The sequence below is a fragment of the Gouania willdenowi genome, chromosome 7 (genome assembly GCF_900634775.1).
Source record: "Gouania willdenowi chromosome 7, fGouWil2.1, whole genome shotgun sequence".
Lineage (NCBI taxonomy): Eukaryota > Metazoa > Chordata > Actinopteri > Blenniiformes > Gobiesocidae > Gouania > Gouania willdenowi.
The window spans coordinates 39,334,396-39,356,812 of NC_041050.1; the positions used below are offsets into that span (position 1 = coordinate 39,334,396).

At 38.1% G+C, this 22,417-nt stretch overlaps 1 protein-coding gene across 1 annotated transcript in view; it reads left to right on the top strand.

Annotated features, from left to right (window-relative positions):
* LOC114466778 (nucleolar protein 4-like) overlaps nt 1–22,417 on the top strand; it is a 66,956-nt gene that overhangs the window by 37,849 nt on the left and 6,690 nt on the right. The window contains exons 6-10 of the mRNA XM_028452501.1: nt 15,081–15,514; nt 16,035–16,226; nt 16,304–16,492; nt 21,343–21,456; nt 22,009–22,258. Coding sequence (XP_028308302.1) covers nt 15,081–15,514; nt 16,035–16,226; nt 16,304–16,492; nt 21,343–21,456; nt 22,009–22,258 — 1,179 coding nt within the window. The remainder of the gene's footprint in view (nt 1–15,080; nt 15,515–16,034; nt 16,227–16,303; nt 16,493–21,342; nt 21,457–22,008; nt 22,259–22,417) is intronic.

A 22,417-nucleotide genomic window follows, 5' to 3' on the forward strand; every position in this document is an offset into this window, starting at 1 on the left:
GTGTGTGTGTGTGTGTGTGTGTGTGTGTGTGTGTGTGTGTGTGCGTGTGCGCGTGCGTGCGTGCGTGCGTGCACGTGGGCGGCTGCAGACGGCCGACCCCTCTCTGTCTGCCTCGTCCTCCTCTCACTGTGATGAACTCTGACTGCGGTGGGATTTCTCCTTCTGCTCATCGCACCGAGCGGATGTTTCGTCTCAGCATCCAACAGGACTTTTCTCCATCCGACGTCATCCATGCACTCTGTAACCCCGTTGCCATGGAAACGCCTCCCTTCCTCCTTCCTCCGAGGCGAGGCGAGGCCAGTGTGTTGGTGTTCATACGGAACACGATGAATCAGAACCAATCAAGAGCGAAAAGCACCTTCGCCACCATCATCATCATCACGATCGTCGTCCTCATCATCTTCGTTGTCACAGTACACAAAGATGCTCTGATGAATCAGTGTACGACCACTTACGTGTGAGTGTGCACAAGAGTGTGAAAGGTGTCTTGTTTCCATTCGTGCACTCACTGCATCTTTTTTGTATGTTTTAGTCTAACTTTTTGATTCCCATCATCTCCACTTCCTGCATCACTTGACCAGTTCACTACTTCAACTGGTGACCGTTATATCTGGTGACAAGTCACAGCAGAAGACAGACTTTAATGTTGTTTCTCAGTGCTCACATTAACCATCACTAGTCAAACCGTGACCAACTAATTCGAGCACTCTTGGTTCCCTGTCAGGACCTCAGCGTTCCCCCTCAGTCGAGTACATTAAAGCACACTAAAGCTGGCCTACATACAGATCCACTGCTCATCAATGTTTCATGGCTAACCCCAAATATATCAAGCAAATCTAATTTAGCATAATTTAATGTGAGACTCTGAGGGGCACCTTGTGCTTGATGATAACATTGTATTTTGAACAAACAAAAGTTTACCTCCACTCTTATGAAGCAACGTTAGGCACTGTTTTACACGATCCTTAGCTGATATTTTTGTTGGCAAATGCAAAGTATTTCTATCACACATGACTTCATTGAATGCTTTCTCCCAGCACTGGTTGAAAACAGGATGTGACGTAGGCATTTTCTTCTTCGTAGACATAATATATGTAGACGCACTGCTCTAGTGGGCGGCAGCAGTCGATATGGCATCTATGTATACATGTCTATGGCACAAAGCCCATAGTACATCCTCAGCTACTTCCATAGCAACTACAAGCGCTAAAATGCCAAAAATAACAATAAGCGGCCGCATATTTATTTTTTTTTTCAACAAAGTTGCGGGTTTTTGGAAAAATTGCATTGCCGCACTGATTTTGCGGAGTTTGCTTGATTTTGTGTTAATAGTTGCGATTGCAACATCGTGAAATCCTGGAGGGACTGTCTAAGACTGGAAAGTGGACTTGAGACTCAAGCTCTAAAACTTGAGACATGACTTGTATCTGAGGTCAGAGACTTTAGTCTTGACTAGGGGCTCAAAGACTAGACTTGGACTCAAGCTCTAAGACTTAGGACTTGAAATCAAAGACTGAGACTTAAGATTTATTATTAATAATAATAATAATAATAATAATAATAATAATAATAATAATAATAATAATAATGATAATAATACATTTGAGTTTGAGTCTGGCTTTGAATTGTGAGAATGAGTCCATGTTCCTGAGTTCCAGAGTTGGGGAGCGGCTGAAAGCTCTGCTCCTCATGGTGGGGAGGTGGGCTGGTGGAGTGGACAGATGAATGGAGGAAGAGGATCTGAGGGAGTGAGATGGAGTGTGGACGTGGATAAGATCCGTTAGGTAAGGGGGGCAGTGTGGTGGATGGCCTTAAACGTAAACAGAAGGATCTTGAAGTGGATGAAGGACTGAATGTGGAGCTGGTGGAGAACAGGAGTGATGTGGGAGATAGAGGAGTAGGGTTTGAGTTCTGGACTAACTGGAGTTTATACAGGGATTTACTGGGGAGACCAAAGACAAGGAATTACAGTAATTTAGCCGGGAAATGACGAGACTGTGGACAAGGATAGCAGCAGTGTGGGGGGTTAGGGAGGGGGCGGAGGCCATTCATGTTACGGAGGTGGAAATATGCTGACCGGATGATTTTATTGATGTGGGATTTGTAAGGTAGAGTGCTGTCGAGGATGACACCTAGACAGAAGATTTTAGACGACATTTGTAAAAACAGGAACATTCCTTTAAAGTGGGACTTAATAAACCAAGTAAAATGCTTCCGACACTTTCCCATAGTTAGAAAAGTTTTATAACGTGCACTGAACGCATGTGTCACATTTATTGAGTGTGCTGTTGTGTGTGTGTGTGTTTCATTGGTGACACACACACAGACGAGCAGACTGAGGCTGTCGTCTTCATTATTAGCAGTTATCACGCCGTCACAGAGTTCGTTAAAAGGTTTGTGATCAGCTCAGAGCGACGAGGAAACATAACGTGGACGAGGAATTGAAGATGGTTGCCATGGCGATGGAACAACATGTTAGGGAAGTGTTTGCCATTTATTTCAATTAAAAGTTCATAAAACATTAGTATGATGATGATGAAGAATTAAAATTATAAAGAATTTGATGATGAATGACTGTGTGCGTGTGCTTGTGCGTATGTGTGTGTGCGTGCATTTCTTCTCCTTCTGTACTGCCTTCCTCTCCACCTGAGAGATGGATCCTCCCTCCTTCAGAAGATCTTTTTCTATTTCATCTTCAAAACACACACACACACACACACACACACACACACAGAGTGGTGTATCAGCTTTCTTTACCTTTGACAGATACGTCCTGACATTTCCTGAAAAGGTGTGTGTGTGTGTTTCTGTATATTTTCTGTGTGCGTGTGTGCATGTGTGTGTGTGTGTGTGCGTGTGTGTGTGTGCGCGTGTGTGTGTGGTCTCTCTGACTGGCAGCAGGAATCAGTTCAGAGGATTACACCTCATTAAACAGATTGATCTGTGAAGCCTTAGATTGTGATCAGCAGGATTAACACTGCTGCTGATAATGACTGACATGATGAGGAAGAGGAAGAGGAGCACTTTGTACGTTAGTAAGAGTAGTACGTTAGTAAGAGTAGTACGTTAGTAAGATTAGTACGTTAGTATGAGTAGTACGTTAGTAAGAGTAGTACGTTAGTAAGAGTAGTATGTTAGTAAGATTAGTACGTTAGTATGAGTAGTACGTTAGTAAGAGTAGTACGTTAGTAAGAGTAGTACGTTAGCATGAGTAGTACGTTAGCATGAGTAGTACGTTAGCATGAGTAGTACGTTAGCAAGAGTAGTACGTTAGCATGAGTAGTACGTTAGCAAGAGTAGTACGTTAGTAAGAGTAGTACGTTAGTAAGATTAGTACGTTAGTATGAGTAGTACGTTAGTAAGAGTAGTACGTTAGTATGAGTAGTACGTTAGTAAGAGTAGTACGTTAGTAAGAGTAGTACGTTAGCAAGAGTAGTACGTTAGCAAGAGTAGTACGTTAGCAAGAGTCGTACGTTAGCAAGAGTCGTACGTTAGCAAGAGTCGTACGTTAGCAAGAGTAGTACGTTAGCAAGAGTAGTACGTTAGCAAGAGTAGTTGTTTGGGTTAGCTTAGAACGTAGCATTAATGGCTGAACAGGGACAAAGGGTAAAGGGGCGGAGCTTCTTCCTTGTGGTACTTTACTAAAATGATGTCGTTCGGAAAGCCTTTGAAACCTGAAAGATGTGGAGGAAATGTTTCTTTACGGTTTTTAATTTAAAAACAATCCATGTGGTGCTTCATTAGTTGGAAATCCTTGGCAGATAAAATGATGGACAGCAGGTGGGGGGGGGGGGGTGTATGTGTGTGAGGACGCACACACACACACACACACACATTCTTAGTTTACGTGCTCTAACATCTGCTGACTGAACGTCCATTTTTCCTCTCGCTCCATCCCAACCAATCACAGCAAACACGCCCCCTCTCTTCCTCCTTCATTCAGAGGTTTTCAACCTGAGGCTCCATCACTTCACTATAGGATCAGGCAGCATTATGCAGTTGAGCCCCGCCCCCTCAGTGACTCCTGTCATTGAGTACTGACTAGTTTGTCTGTAACAGACAGAGTAACTCAGGGTGGACTCTGATGATAAAAACACCAAAAAGACAAAATAAAACACAAAACAACAACATTTCGCCAAAACCTTCAAAATAAACGTTACAAGAAAAAACAACAATACATAATTACACCAGAAAAATAACAAAATACACAACAAAAGAAACAAAAAACTAAAAAAAATATATAAGAGAATTACACACGCACACCAAAAAGATACAAAACAACAAAGACACAACTGCTGCTGTTGAGTACTGACTAGTTGGCAGTAGCTCAGTCTGAGGCTCCATGGGTGTTCTAAACCAGCTGGTGATCGTGTTAACTGGTGACTGAGCTGGTTGTGTTCAGAAGTCAGTCGTCAGTTAACACGGATACCAGTTTGAGCACAACAGCAGTGAAGCTGGGACCAGCTGATGGTGTTTAATGTTATTGGTTTATTTTGGTTTATACTGGTTTATACTGGTTTATACTGGTTTATTCTGGTTTATACTGGTTTATAGTGGTTTATTATGGTTTTTACTGGTTTATATTTGTTTATACTGGTTATTACTGATTTATATTGATTTATACTGGTTTATTCTGGTTTATATTGGTTTATTCTGGTTTTCACTGGTTTATATTTGTTTATACTGGTTTATATTTGTTTATACTGGTTATTACTGATTTATATTGATTTATACTGGTTTATTCTGGTTTATGTTGGTTTATGCTAGTTAATATTAGTTTATACTGGTTTATATTTGTTTATACTGGTTATTACTGATTTATATTGATTTATACTGTTTTTTTCTGGTTTATATTGGTTTATGCTGGTTTTTATTAGTTTACGCTGGTTTATACTGGTTTACATTGGTTTATGCTAGTTTATGTATGTTTATACTGGTTTACATTGGTTTATGCTAATTTATTTATGTTTATACTGGTTTATATTGGTTTATACTGGTTTATATTTGTTTATACTGGTTATTACTGATTTATATTGATTTATACTGGTTTTTTCTGGTTTATATTGGTTTATGCTGGTTTTTATTAGTTTACGCTGGTTTATACTGGTTTACATTGGTTTATGCTAGTTTATGTATGTTTATACTGGTTTACATTGGTTTATGCTAATTTATTTATGTTTATACTGGTTTATATTGGTTTATACTGGTTTATATTGGTTTATACTGGTTTTTACTGATTTATATTGATTTATACTGGTTTATTCTGGTTTATGTTGGTTTGTGCTAGTTAATATTAGTTTATACTGGTTTATATTGGTTTATTCTGGTTTATACTGGTTTATACTGGTTTTTACTGATTTATATTGATTTATACTGGTTTATGTTGGTTTATGCTAGTTAATATTAGTTTATACTGGTTTATATTGGTTTATGCTGGTTCATACTGGTTTATTTTGGTTTATGCTAGTTTATATTAGTTTACGCTGGTTTATACTGGTTTACATTGGTTTATACTGGTTTATATGTCGTATAGTGGTTTATGCTAGTTTATACTGGTTTATATTGGTTCATACTGCTTTTTATTTCTTATAGTGGTTTATCTTGGTTTATACTGGTTTATATTTCTTATACTGGAATTTTTTTTGCTGGTGAATCTGGCATTAATGAAAGAAAAATGTGGATGTATGTGATGATGTATCCATAATATCAGTGTCATTAATTCAGTATATAATTATGATTAAATAGGAATAATATAATATATAACACTACGAGTTACAGATACAAAAATCATTTGAGCCATGGGAGTGTGTGTGCGCGTGCGTGAATGTGTGCGTTTGTGTGTGTGTGTGTCTGACAGCAGTGTCTTTGTTGCATCCCTGTTGACTGTACCACCCTCCTATTCTGCTCCTCTGACCTTCAGCACCTCTTCACAATGAAGAGCCGTGTGCCTCCCACACACACACACACACACACACACACACACACACACACACACACACACACACACACACACAGTCTCATTGCTTTGTTTGTGTAAATCCTGATTATTTCAGTTGATGGAGTCTGATGGAGTCACACTGCAGGAGTTTGTGTCAAACTCAAGGCCCAGGGGCCAAATCCAGCCCATTAGAGCATTAAATTCGGCCGAAACTAAAAATTATTTTGTAAATTACCAACTAATTAATTCAGTTGTAAATATCTCAGCCCCTTCAAATACAAAAATTCAATTAAATTCCACAATATTTGTAGAGCTCAGTTTTCCACTTCTTCTGTCACATGACGACACTCATTTTTTTTCCCAAATTGTTGAAAGAACTTTTAATTTTTTCAAAATCATTTTCCTCAAATTATTCCATAAAATTTCCTCAAATTCCCAAAATCAGGTCAGTTTAAGTGAAGATCCTGCAGGTACTGATATACTTACATACTTTATCATTTATACGTCATTTATAAGTGGAAGTGCAAAACCATTTCATAATTTTGAGTGTTTTTGAGGTATATCTGAGTATTTTTATTGTCTTTTATAGTTTTTAGAAGTTATTTTCGTCTGTATTTATTGTCCTTTTGTGTATTTTTACATGCGCATCCATGCGTAGCCCTCAGTCTAATTTGTTTTATGACCCCAAAGATGCACTAAATGACATCAAAAACACACAAACCCTTTGCTTTTTCCTGTGTTTACAGGGCACCAATAATGTTGAAATTCATCTATTTCCCCAACATAAGATCTGTGGCCCTCCCAAGGGCAAACTGTCCCATATTTGGTCCCTGAACTAAAATGAGTTTGACACCCTGTAGATGAATCTTTGTGTTCCACTTATTGCAGATGGTGAATCAGCTTTTTTTCTGAGAATGAAGGAACATCAAACAGAGACCAGTCCATGTGTTTGGTTAGCTTAGCATGTAGCAGCGGTGGCTGAGCAGGGTCAAAGGGTTAAGGGGCAGGGCTAATTTTTGTGCATCCTCAGTAAAATTTTGTTTCGTACAGACTTGATCTCACCTAGTGCTACATTAAATTGAAATTTTTTTCAAACTAACGTATGACGGACACGTCTTCACGTTACTTACTAACGTGCACAGATCCAGAACGCACGGCGTCCTTACAGTGCAGCATGACAGATGGAATCGCTGCTCGTGCTCCCGTCCCTGCTGTTGCATTGCGATGGCTGACAGCTGAGCCCTGCAACCCTGAGCTATAACAGACACTCTTCATCCTCCTCTTCCTCTCAGATACAAACACTGAGAGGATGAACGAAGGATTGGTCGTCCGTTCTCGACCCGTTTGATGACCAATATATTCTGTACTTCAGTAGAACCTTCTTCCCTTAAGCTCTGTTCCTCTCTTCTTCTCGTGTGTATTGTGTGGTTGTCGTCCTGACCCTGAGCCGATCAGCATCATGTGTGCGCACACAGAATGAACGGCGTGATCTGGCCCACAACGACTGAGGCTTCATGAAGCAGTCGCAACATGTTCCTTTGTTTTCAGGAGCAGTCAGAGTATAAGCAATATAAACCAGTATAAACAATATAAACCAGTATAAGCAATATAAACCAGTATAAACAATATAAACAATATAAACCAGTATAAACCAGTATAAACAATAAAAAAAAGTATAAACATTATAAACAATATAAACCAGTATAAACAATATAAACAATATAAACAATATAAACCAGTATAAACCAGTATAAACAATATAAACAATATAAACAGTATAAACCAGTATAAACAGTATAAACCAGTATAAACAATATAAACCAGTATAAACCAGTATAAACAATATAAACCAGTATAAACCAGTATAAACAATATAAACCATTATAAACCAGTATAAACAATATAAACCAGTATAAACCACTATAAACCAGTATAAACAATATAAACCAGTATAAACAATATAAACCAGTATAAGCAATATAAACCAGTATAAACCAGTATAAACAATATAAACCAGTATAAACAATATAAACCAGTATAAACAATATAAACCAGTATAAACAATATAAAACAGTATAAACAATATAAAACAGTATAAACAATATAAACCAGTATAAACAAGTATAAACAATATAAACCAGTATAAACCAGTATAAACAATATAAACCAGTATAAACAATATAAACCAGTATAAGCAATATAAACCAGTATAAGCAATATAAACCAGTATGAACAATATAAACAATATAAACCAGTATAAACAATATAAAACAGTATAAACAAGATAAACCAGTATAAAATAGTATAAACCAGTATAAACGATATAAACCAGTATAAACAATATAAAACAGTATAAACAAGATAAACCAGTATAAAATAGTATAAACCAGTATAAACGATATAAACCAGTATAAACCAGCATAAAACACTATAACTTGTATAACCAGTATAAAACATGTCCCCTTGTCTTTGTCTGTGTGTTCAGGAACATTCAGAGGCTGAACTTTGATCAGTTGGTGTTACAGTTCATCTGGTCACCATGTTATGCTGTGACTGATTGTAAGGACAGCTGTTGTAAAAACGTAAGCATTGATGATGTTAGCCTGGTTTCTGCTGTGTTCCATCACCAGGTATAACGATGACCAGTTGGAGTGATACACCATGACGTGAGCTGCTCTTTGTGTGCAGATCCTTGTTTTCCTGACGTATGTGCACGTCTTTATTCCACGTGGTCGTCTCCTTTTCGTCTCCTTTTCGTCTCCTTTTCGTCTCCTTTTCGTCTCCTTTTCGTCTCCTTTTCGTCACCTTTTTGTCTCCTTTTCGTCTCCTTTTCGTCTCCTTTTCGTCTCCTTTTCGTCTCCTTTTCGTCTCCGTCCTGAAACGAATGCTCTGGATACAACTTTATTTCTGCTTTTATTCCAACGATGAGCTGAGAACCTTCTAAACCTTCTACTCTGAGTGCCTGAGAACACTGACGTGATGGTTTTACATCAACTTTCCAGTTGTGAGTACACTAAATGTTTATGAATGTGTGTTGCTATGGCGACGGGATGCTGTAGGAGCCGAGGAGCGGCCGGCAGGAAGCCAGGAAGAAGCAGCTCGTGCTGTGTTTTAGTGGATAATCCAATGTAATCCTACACGTGGGGATGGGGGGGTGTCTCTGGTTTACAACACTCCAACCCCACCCCCCACCCCCCTCCCCCTCCCCTTGGATCTGAATGAAGGAATTAGCATCTGTTAGCACTGGTGATCAGGTTAGCTCCTCTGAGGAGGAGGATGGTTGAAAATGATTGAAGATGTGGAGGTAGATACTATTGACCACGTTTATCACAAACGTGATTGTATCTGATCTGAGGGTCACATGATCAACATTCATGTCAGCATTAGAATAACGACCAATCAGATCATTAACACAGGAAACAACATTTGTAGATTTGTCTCCTATATTGTTTGCATCTATTGTTGTTTTGTGAGTTTTTGTAGTAATTTTTGTGATTTTGTTTATTTATTTTGCCTTTTTGATTTTTTTAAAGTTATTTTTGTGTATTTTTCTTGTCTTTTTGGGTTTTCTTTAGTTATTTTTTTATGTATTTCTGAGGTTTTTTTAGTTTATTGTTGTCTTTTTGAGTTTTTAAAGTTATTTTTGTGTATTGTTGTTGTTTTGTGTTAGTTTTCTCTATTTGTGTTGTTATTTAGTTATTGTTCTGTAGTTTTGTGTATTTTTATTTTCTTTTTTAGTTTTCTTAAGTTATTTTTGTGCGTATTCATTGTCTTTTTGTGTAATTTTACGTGTACATCCGTGCGTAGCCTTCAGTCTAATTTCTTATTCTTTTTTTCTAAAATGAATTACGACCCCAGAAACGCACTAACGTCAAAAACACAGTTCCTTTGTTGTTTCCTGTGTTAATGCTGTGATTGGTCATTATTCTAAATGCTGACATGAATGTTGATCATGTGACCCTGGGATCAGGCACTGGTTTAGCCCCGCCCCCTGTGATGAAACACACAAAGGTCTCGGTTCAGACACCAACAGCCACCAAGGTCAGGGCAGTTTGTTCCCGCGGGGGATCGCTCTGGTCCCGTCCCGTACCATGTGACACACACACACACACACACACACACACACACACACACACACACACACACACACACACACACACACACACACACACACACACACACACACACACACACACAAAGACAGAAAGCATACAACAGCAGCAAGGTCATATGATGCGCGACAGGCAAGAATCAGACAAGTGTTTCCATTCACACACACACACACACACACACACACACACACACACACACACACACAGACACAGGTCACGTTGTGTCTTTACGTCACATATAAGCTGCATTCCTGCAGATTGGACGTGTTTTTATTGATTCTCACTCCCACTTCTAGGTGATAGTAATTAATTAATCAATTAAAGCGTTTGATAAATAATTTGGTTTATCATTGATTTATTAATTATTTCATTGGTTCAACTTCAGTTTGATTTGCAAACTTTTATCACAGCGCGGCCACAAAAAGTGGTGTTTTTGTGTTTTTCTGTGTGAACCTAATTGTGTTATGTGTACGATGGAAATTGGGAGGTTCTAAACTGCTGGTTTAAGGCCCAAAAATGGATCGTCGATGTGTTTTCAGCGGGTTGTGGGCACTTTCTGTCACGAAATAAGGAAAAATAGATGCTATGAGAAACCTTCTCACAGTGAGAGGGTCAAGGGTTCAAGTCCCTGGGATGGACACGTGTTCTTTTTGTGTAAAGTTTGCATGTTCTCCCCATGGTTACCTGTGTTTTCTCTGGGTTCTCCTAAAATCCAAAAACACAATTGTTCGGTTGCCTGAGTCTGTAGATTGTGTGTGGGTGTGTGTGTGTGTGTGGGTGTGGGTGTGGGTGTGGGTGTACCCCCACCTAGCGCCCAATGACAGCTGGGAAAAGGCTCAAACTGACCCTTGTGAGCCTGAAAATAGATGGATGGATGCTGTGCTTTTATTTTGAAGGAAAACAGTGCCATCTATTCTTACATGTAACAGTAGGAGGAGCTTCTTTGATACTTTAAGTGTTTGTCCTAAATGGATTTTTCACAGAACCAAAGAAGAATTTCTGTCTCTTTTGTGGAGCAGACAATTATAGCTTAGCTTAGCATTTTAGCTCAGCTTGTCTTATTTATGATTGTCTTGTTTTGTCCTATTTGAGCTTTTAACCAAACCTACGCTGACCTCATGATAACTTGAACATAAGCGTTGTTTATTCTTAGTTTTTTCTTATTTCTTTTTAACGTCACTTAGCTTGGTCTGTACTTGTCCTGTCCTATCTTATCTAATGTTAGCTTAGCTTAGCTTGTCTTGCTTTGTCTTGTCCTATCTTTGCTTATTTTATCTTGTTTTTTGTTATCTTGTGTTTTCTTAGCTTAACTTAACTTGTCTTATTTTTTCTTTTCTTCAGTTGTTTTGTCTCTTTTCATGTAGTCTAATGTTAGCTTAGCTTAGTGTGTCTTAGCTTGTCTTTGTGTTATCCTTCTTATTTCTTAGCCTCACTTAGCTTGTTTTTCTTGGTTTTTTCTTGTCCTGTCCTATCTAATGTTATCATATCTTAGCTCATCTTATCCTATATGGTCTTGTCTCCTAAGGTCTTATGATGACGTTATAACGGGTTAGCTGTGCGTTAGCCATGAATCAAACGTAGACGTTTGAAGGAGAAAAGCTCGTCTGACCTGCACATCTACATCATCTACGTCTTTAATTAAAAACAGGGACGTTTGCGACGCCTTTCAATCAATCAATCAATCAATATGATTTAATAATCGTGATGTTTGACGTTTAAACGCTCTTTGTTAATTAAGCAGATTGTTTCTCTGACACAGTGATGACTGAACTCTGTAAACGTTCATATATTAAAACAAACTGAAAACCATCTAAACTCTTTCTTTATTCATATGAAATGTATTTATTTTTATGTTTTTTACAGTAAAATCACAGCTTTACGTTATTATTTTTCAAATTAAACAACACACAATCTTAAACAACTGTATTCTATACTTTCACTTTGTAAAATGTAAATCTAGTTAATAATAATAATATGCAGTTAAAAATATCTGAGCTGGCACTAGTTACTAATCCTGTTTACATGATTATTATGATAGAAATAAAAATAGAAATACTTACAAATCTTATACAAGACTATAATAAAACTTGAAATGCGCAGAAAATAAATGTGAATAGATTTAGTCACTTTAAATATTTTTTTCCAAACAGCAGTCATGACCACATTCTCACCATGTGATATAACAGAATAAATTACACAAGTCATTTAGTAGGTAACATTTAAAAATGAGCACATATATACTAAGCCACTACATATTTGGTGTCTTTTATGTATTGAAACCTTTTTTAACCAAAAGAAATTGAGTTGAACGTTATTTACCAACATACAGTATAACAAAAAAGTTATTCTAGAAAAAAACTGTCTTTGGGGTCGCCAGAAGTTCTTTATTTTAAAATAAGGTCACGATGTTTTGGTTTAATATAATAAAATCCATTTCATTATTATTATTAATAATTAGGAAAGCGGGACAACGTCTTAGCAGGTCACACTTCCACACACACACACACACGGAGATGTGTGTTGCCAGGTCAGCTGATGCAGCGTCCTCTCACTGCCTCCCAGAGGATTGTGGGTCAAGCAGTGATGGACTGTGTGTGTGTGTGTGTGTGTGTGTGTGTGTGTGTGTGTGTGTGTGTGTGTGTGTGTGTGTGTGTGTGTGTGTGTGTGTGTGTGTGTGTGTGTGTGTGTGTGTGTGTGTGTGTGTGTGTGTGTGTGTGTGTGTGTGTGTGTGTGTGTGTGTGTGTGTGTGTGTGCGCCTTTGATAGGACAGGACACTTGACCTCTGTAACACTCAGTAGAGCTCGGCACCATACGTCAGTGTCACTTTACGACATAATTCACATTTGATCACACACACACACACACACTGGACGCTCTGTGTGCGTGTGCGTGCGTGTTTGCAGTGACTGAAGGTGGCGTTGAATGCATTACACTCTGATGTGGTTTTATTGTTCATTTTGTGTGTTTTTGGGTGTTTTTTTTATTAATTTGGTTGTCATTTTGTTTGTTTAAGGATATATTTAGTTTATTCTTGTTGGTTTTTGTTGTTTTTTTTTTGTGTCTTTTGGGTTTGTTTTGTTTGCTTTTGTTATCATTTTGCTTGTTTTAGGAGATATGTAGTTTATTTTTGTTTTTGTTTTTTTGTATATTTTAGTTGTCTTTTTATATATTTTTGTTATTTTGCGAGCTTCTTCAGTCATTCCATGTGTTTTTAGTGTATTCCTGGTTTTAACATACAGAACACACACACACACACACACACACACACTGCTGTGATGGAGAGCAGACAGGGAGGGTGATGCAGCAGAAGAAGAAGGAAGGAGGTCAGAGGGGGGTGGGGGGAGGGGTGGACAAAGAGGAAATGTGGGAGGGGTTTCTTTCTTCTTCTCTGCTCGGTTTCAACCTTTTTACCTGATTATCGTTTCTCCATCACACACTGATCTAATTATTGTTTAACGTGTGTGTATGATTATTATAGTAAATGTATTAATAATATTTTAGTAACTGATTTATTTTCCTTTTATACTTGATTCTCTTAATTCCATGTCAGCAGTGAGAGAATTAGAATCTCGACATGTTCAGTTTACTGTTGATGTATGAAAATTAAATAGTTACATAAATGTGAATAAAGTATTGGATTGAATGAATAAAAATAAAATGAAACAGAATAAAATAATAAGTAGAATAAAATGAAATAAAAATAAAATAAATCAATTTAAAAACGTTTAAAGCATTCCAACAGTTTTAAAAAAAGTATATTTTTATGCTTGTTTTGTGGAGGTTCAGGAGCACTCAGATATCAGAACAATGGGGGGACAGTGTGCCCCCTGCTGGTTGTTTAGTGAACTTTAACCCTTGTGCACCGCATCAGAACTTATTAACGACATCAGACCTATCCATAGATATAACATTTATTATAATTTTTTACATTATTATGTTTATATGGACTTTTTTTTATCATAAGAACCCCTATCTTTATGAAACAGCAAAAACACTAAATATGCAATATCTCCATGAATAAGGTGCAAAGTTAAATATTTTTGATGAGGATTTTGCAGCTTTGACCGTGTCAATAATTAATAGCAGAACTGATTTTAATAGGGATGTAACGATTCACTCAACTCCTGATGCGATTCACGATACTGGGTTCACGATACGATTCTCTCACGATTTATTTTACAAAATGGGACTGTAGTCAAATGATGACTGAAAAATATTCCTTTATTTTTTTTTGGGAAAAACACTTGAAAATACTGTATTATTTTTGTTTTATTTTTCATTGTCAAAAGAATCCCTTGATAAACTATTCAAAACAATGCACTTTAACTAAAAAATTTTTTTGAATGAAATAAATAGGAATAATAAAAATGAGGAAGAAGCCTATTAATTTTAATTCTGGTTCTATAGTAAACATTGCAAAGCTGCATAATAGTTCTTTTTCTTTTTAAAAGTGCAACTTAAAATGTATTTTGTGTCTTAACAATTAGACTTTTAAAAAAAAAAAAACCTACATTGCACTGATTTACGTCAGATATTTGTTTGGACCAGCAGAGGGCGCTGGTAACCCAGTGGTCGGTTGGCATGCAGATAATCTAGCAGTGAAGAAGAGATGCTATGCTAGCAGACAGAGCTAATAGAAAAACGTCACTTTTACAGATATTCACGTAATATTACAGATATTCTTTCGGTGCTAAAGTGGTAAGGAATCATTTATGAACATGTGACATTAACATGTAAGAGTAGAATGCGGCCAGAAAGAAAATAGTAGCAGATTCCGCCCGCCGGTACACTGCTGGACAAGAGAAGGGATAATATATAGCGCCCTCTGCTGTTTAAAAAAGTCTTGCGATTCAATTTTCAAGTATCGATGTCAATCGTGATACCTATGAATCGATTTATAACTGCCTTGCGATTAATCGTTACATCCCTAGATTTGAATGAATTGTTACTTTTGGTTCAAAGACAGTTTTAATGTGAAAATTTACAAACATGTTCCCCCGTCTCTAATCACTTCCTGTTTGTTCTCACAGATGATTCGTCGTCAGAGAGCGGCAGCGGTCACGGCCTCCCCGCCCTCACCCCTCCCTCCTCCCTGGTGAAGGATGGCGCCGTGGTCAGGGAGGCGGAGGTCATCAACGGTAACAGTGGCCCCGCCCCCTTGGACTTCAGCACGCCTACCTCGTCCTCATCGCCGTCCGAAGACCAGCAGCCTGTCAACCTGAGCGACGCCCCCCCACAGCGCCTGACGCTGCCCGTCACTGTGTCGGCCGCCGCTGCCGCGCTGTTGGGTGCCCTCCACCCCAACGCCCCCGAGGAGCTGCGGAGGAAATACCCGTTAGCCGCTAAACCGCCGCTGGTTCCACACCCGGCGCTGCCGCTGCCGCACGGCAACACGATCAACGCGGTCAACACGATCAATGCGCACGCTGCAGAGCCACGACTGGACCGGGACGACGGAGGCAAGGTGAGAAACTTAGCTGTAACAGGATCACATGATCACCAAACAAACTGTTACACCCTCTGACCCTAACGAGGGGACTCATGGGAAGTGTTTCAGTGGTTTAGACAGTGTGTGTCAGATCACACCGTTCACCCAGCGCGCGCACGCACGCACGCACACACACACACACACAGAGGATGCTGATTGGTCCAGGGTTGATACACTACCAGCTCTAGTCAGTGAAAGTGTGCGTTACTCGAGTAAACTAAACAGACTTAATGAAGAAAAGCCCCGCCCACGCCGCAGCCACGTCCTCGTCCTCTTCCCTTTTTGTGGAAACTAGAAGCCACGAATAGAAATAAAAGGTGCTTGTTTGTGTTGTGTCGCACACAACATTATAATAAAAAATACACACAAAACAAAAGAAATACACACAAAACAAAATAAAAACGCACAGATCTATTCTTTATACGTCTATAACAAAGGACAGGAACACACAACAATCATTCAAATTACGTGTGTGTGTGCTTGTGTGTGTGTTCAGTCTCCTCAGTTCAGTTCTGGTGGCAGCTACGACAGCGTAAAGATGGACTTGGGCGCCGAGGACCTGACGACGGGTCGCCACGGCAACCAGGTCGCCCCCGACGACGATGACGATGACCACGACGACCACGACGACAACGACAAGATCAACGACGCGGAGGGAGTCGACCCCGAGAGGCTGAAGGCCTTCAACGTAAGACGGACACGTAGAGAAAGCGTCTCAGTGTTGTTGTTGTTGTTGATACAAACACACGTGTGTTGTCGTTGCAGATGTTTGTGCGTCTGTTTGTGGACGAGAACCTGGACCGCATGGTTCCCATCTCCAAACAGCCCAAGGAGAAAATCCAGGCCATCATCGAGTCGTGCAGCCGACAGTTCCCAGAGTTCCAGGAACGCGCTCGCAAACGCATCCGCACCTACCTCAAATCCTGCCGACGCATGAAGAAGAACGGCATGGAGGTACGGCAACAACGCTGACTCAGCACTTTTAGCACCAAGGTCACGTTTTAGTTCAGATGTCACACAGACTAAAACTTCAACAACAATACAATATCAAAAACCTACAAAACAAGACACAAAACAACAGAAATAAACCAGACAACAAAGGAAAAGACACACACTCAGAGAGAGATTTCAGCTCCTGTCGTTGAGTACTGACTAGTTTGACAGACTAACCCTGAGATGTTGCTGATGAGCGACTCCGGCGATGTTATAAATCAACAGGGCATCATGTCAGTGTTTTTTGACCTTGGGTCAACCAGAATTGAAATTGGGTGGCCTGAAATGTCTAGTAAATGATAAAAAAAATTCAGATTTAAATTATATATATTTTTTTTATATTATAATTTTTCAAATTAAAACACCACACGCTGCACTCTATACTTTCACGTTCTCAAATATAAATCTAGTTAAAGAAAATAGAGTAGAAAAATTAAATAGTCATTAAATAATTAAATAATAGTAAAAATGTTTATTATACTTTTAAATTTTTAGATTCTTTTCAAACAACTGTATTCTATATTTTAACTTCCTCAAATAAAAAGTTAAAAAAGTAGTTAATTCAATAATAACAAAAATAAAGGTTATTTAAAAAAAAAAATGTATTACAATTTGACTTGACTTTGACTTCCTCAAATATCTATCTATAAAAGCAAGGATGGTCTGTGGATGTGTGTGTGGAGCAAATATCTTCCCGACGCGGTGGAAGTTCGACCTGAAACTTGGTCAACGGGTTCCAAATACCCCGAGTGTGTGTATCTGTTATTTTGGAGTAATTTGGTCATTTCAAAATGTTTATTTTAATTTTATTTCACTTCTGAACGGCCCCGAAATGAAACCTATTCAACTTTTGACCTCAGGGTGTGAGGGGGCGCTAGCGCACCATCTATATCTATTCACTACACAGCTCACTTCCGGTGCGTGCACGAGCTCCCGTGGACTTCTCTTTTCTCTTATGAGGAAAAATACTTTTTTTTATTGTTCTTTATTTGGTGATGACATTTCAAAACGTTTATTTTCATGTTAGTTTGACCGTTCGTCATTTAGACCGGACAGACCTCACCCGGAAGTTATTGACGGCAATGGCTGCTGTGTTGAAAGCTGCACATTTATCAGCAGCGTGTGTGTGTAACAGACCACCATTTAGTCCGGTTACAGTCTGTGTCACGACACCCGTCCATTGGGTGGTAGTGACTGTAGTGTTGAGTCAGATCAGTAAACGGTGCTACATAGTGAAGGTCACCTGATGATTACTGCAGCTTCACTCACGACCAGTGTTGGGAATTTAAAAAAGTAATTAGTTATAGATACTCACTACTTGTTCAAAAAAGTAACTGCGTTAGTAACTAAATTACTCTATAATAAAAGTAACTCATTACCAAGGAAAGTAACTATTTGCGTTACTATTAAAAAAAAAAAAAGTTGCTCTATGTCAAATAATTCACATTTTTTAGATGCATGTATCGTGAGGTGCTTCATTAAATTTGAGTTGTTTACAACAGATTGGCTACCATGAAACATGACGTCGCCTTAGCCAATCATAATCGCTCACCTTGTTTTTAACCCACCTTCTCACAACAGTTGAGTCAGAAGCCGGGGATGCTTTCAGATAATAGTTTATTCAATCAATGCATGTAACGCACCGTATTTAACGTTCAGTAACGATCACGGCGTTGCAACGGCGTAAAAAGTAATTAGTTAGATTACCCCGTTACTGAAAAACAAACATCGTTACATAACGCCGTTATTTTAAATGCCGTTATTCCAAACACTGCTCACGACACACCTGCCACTACACCTAACTACTGAAAATAGATAAGTTCAGTGAAAGTTAGGCAGGCACACACACACTAAACGACAACAAAAAATATGAAAATAACTCAAAATACACAAAACTAAATATTTATACAAAAATTACACGAAAGACAACACAGAAAAATACACCAAACGACAACAAAAACATGGACCTGCAAATCTACCCCTTTATAATGCTACAGAGTATGTTGTTATTATTATGCCCATAATTGACAACTCTTCTTAAGCTCCCACTATATGAATACATACTTCCGACAGGCACTCTACTCGACTTAAAAAAAAACATACATTTACAGAAAAATACACAGAATTACTCCTGATTCACACTACAATAGCAACAAAAACAATAATTATACAAAAATACACATGACTCCAAAAAAACATACAATACAAAAAAATTTAAATAAAAAACAGCAAACATTTATGCACAAAAAGACAACAGAAAGATACACAAATACACATGACTCCAAAAAACATACGTTACAGAAAAATACACCATCAAAAAAATATAAAGGTGATGATGAAGTCATGCACATGTCCCATAGAATTAAACCAGGAAAATTGCACCCACATTTTGCACCTGCAAATATACCCCTTATGCTCCCACATGAATACATACTCCCGACGGGCACTGTACTAGTTTATCTATAAAAGCAAGGATTGTGTGTGTGTGTGTGTGTGTGTGTGTGTGTGTGTGTGTGTGTGTGTGTGTGCGTGTGCGTGTGTGTGTGTGTGGAGCAAATATCTCCTTGACGCGGTGTGAGTTCGATCTGAAACTTAGTCGACGGGTTCCAAATACCCCGAGTGTGTGCATCTGTTATTTTGGAGTAATTTAGTGACGCAAAACGGTCAAATAGTTAATTTTATGATTACAGCTCCCTCGGTAAGAGCGCGGTATTGGGCGCGCTACTTCCGGTTCTGGGTTCATGACGTCACCGTGTCGCAGTTATTTTGGGTTAAAAAAAAAGGTCAATATTAGAAACGTTTTTGTACCGCTAAAAGTTATTTAAGTTAATATTTCATGGTTATTTAATATTGTTCCCGTGATTCCAAACTTACTTTAAAACTCACTTCTTCCTTCGTCTCCATGACTGTGGGCAGTGGTTGTGCTGACGGTCGTTAGCCGACCTTAACACAAACATTGTTTCTTCAAACAGAGGAATGTAACGTTTTTGTGAGCGGATGGGTCCATAACACGGCTCTACTATGATTATTGTTTGTTCTGTGCAACGGTGAGTGTTTCTTTTTATATGATATGTGCTAAGAAAGATGCTAGCAGCTACAATGTAGCTACAATGTAGCTGCTAGCGCACACACACACACACACACACACATATACACACAGTATTTATAATAAAAATATACTAAATGAGTAAAATAAAACAAAAAACTAAACAATATTTATACAAAAAATAAACAAAATGACTCCTGAATCACACTATAATGGCAACAAAAACAATAATTATACAAAAAATGCACAAAAACACAACAGAAAGATACAAAAATACACATGACTCCAAAAAACATACATTACAGAAAAATACACCAAACAAAAAAATATAAAAGTGATTAAAAAAAAAAACAACCAACAAACACATTTGTCACACCCCTTATGCTCCCACATAAATGCATACTTCCGACGGGCACTGTACTAGTAAATCTAAAAAAATGAAAAAAAAACTGTATAGAAATATCTGACCTTGCGCATCTGGTCACTACACTCGTAAAACTATATCACAAACATAATCAAAAAGTAGTTCTCTGGGGTCACCAAAAATGTGTGATATCAAAATGTGATCACGTCTTAAAAAAGTTGGGAACCTCTGAGTTAACTGGTTGTAGGGCAGTCACCATCTAACCTGATCACCATTTAACTTGGTCACCATTTAATTGGTCATCAGTTTGAGCAAAGCCTGTTTCCAGAATGAAACGTTTCTTATTGGTTATGGATTCTGCTGCCCCCTAGTGGTCGTAGTTTGTCACACCATCAAAAATCTCTATTTTTCAATAGAATTCCAACGGATACTTTAAAATGTTGTTAGAATGTATTATTTTTTGCTCATATGTGAACTTGTGGAGTTTCTCAATGTTTTGTTAATGTTTATATTTATTTAATTACCTGTGTATTCTAAAATGCATTTTTTTCATTTTGTTTTTTCTTATTGGTTAATCAGTTTTGTTTTTGTTTATTTATTTATGTAGTCATTTATTTTGTTTTGAACCTCATTTATTTATTTGTTTGTTTTTAGGAATAATTTGGTGACTTATTGGTTATTATTATTCATAAATTATTTATTTATTTATTTACTTACCTGTTTATTCTAAAATGCAATTTTTTTCATTTAGTTTTTTCCTTATCTGTTAATCAGTTATATTTAGTTTTTTTATTCATTCATTTGTTTAGGATTTATTTGGTGACTTATTTATTTATTTACTGTTTATTCTAAAATGTATATTTTTTTCATTTTGTTTTTTCCTTATTGGTTAATCAGTTTGTTTTGTTTTTATTAATGTAGGCATTTCTTGTTGTTTTGAAATTCATTAATTTATTTATGTTTTTGTCTCGGAATAATTTGGTGACTTGTTATTGATTCTTGATTTATTTTCTCAGATTGTGCATCACGACTCAAAACGGGGTCACAAACCTTTATTTTGGGGGCTCAGCGATGTTTGTTTGTACAAAATACAAAATTGAAGAAAAAAAGGATTTTATTTATTTATTTTATTAAAATAAACTTATTTTAAAGAGGCTTTATTCATACAGCAGAGCATCTATTCACGTGGCTGCCAGCAGGGGGCGAAGTCCTGACCTAAGATGAGAGGATAAAAGTAAAAAGTTTGCTCAGTTTTGACAGAAATGTGACTAAAAATAGGCAACGAGCAGCTTTTAAACCTTTGTGAGGACTCTGTACGCGGTGTGACCAATCAGACCTCTGAGCATCAGAAACTGGCCAATCACGCATCGTTTCAACCGTGTGGTTTCTCCTCCTCCTCAGACTCGTCCCACGCCTCCTCACCTCACCTCGGCCATGGCTGAGAACATCCTGGCTGCTGCATGTGAGAGCGAATCACGAAACGCCGCCAAGAGGATGCGCCTGGAGTCCTATCATGTACGTGTGTGTGTGTGTGTCTGTCTGTCTGTCTGTCAACCAGGGATGGTGTCAATTATAATTAATTTTATTTGCATAATTGATTGTTAAAAATCTGTTGCTATTAAATTGTGAGTTCTGATAAATTACTTTGTAATTGTAATTGCCATGAAAATTCTACAAAAATTGTCAATAATAATTTAATTTAATTTAATTATAACTGGGGAACCATGTTGTATCAAGCTTTCACATATTTTAAAGATAATCTAAATCTAGGGGTACTGTATACTGACACAAAAAAGGCTCAGTAATTGTGATTAATTGTAAATGAGAACATAATTGTAATTGACTTTCTGAAGATAAAAAAAAAATTGTAGTTTAAATATTTGAAAAAAATGCTGGTCACTGTAATTGTGATTGAACATGGATAATTGAATACGTAATTGTAACTGGAATATGTAATTGACCCTAACCCTGGTGTCAACCCTTCTTTTTCTCAGTATTTAACTAAAACCAGTGGTTCTTGTGTGTCTGTACCGGTGTCTGACTCTCTCTTGGCTCCACCTCCTCCAGGACGAGCCAATCTCATTGGACAAGCCGTCCCTTGGGGGCGGGGGCGGGGGCGGGGCTCTGAGGGAGCCGGCGTCCCTCGCCCACTCCGCCTTCTCTTTGGCGGCGTCAGCGTTCTCGTCTCAGGACAGCAACTCGCTCTACATCAACGGCTCCGGCCTTAGCTACGGTTACCGTGGTTACCCAGGCCTGGGGGCCGCCATGCAACACCCGGTTTCCCTGACGACCAGCGCAGCCGTCACTCAGAGCAACGGTGAGCATGAAAAGAGGAATATTATCTTTATAGACTTTTAATGATTTGTTTTAAACATCGTGCAGTTTTCCCTCCCCTGGGAATCTTTTTCAGTGTCATTTTGTGCGTTTTGTGTGTTTTTTGTTTTAAGTAAGATAGGATGAGTTAGGATAGGTTAAG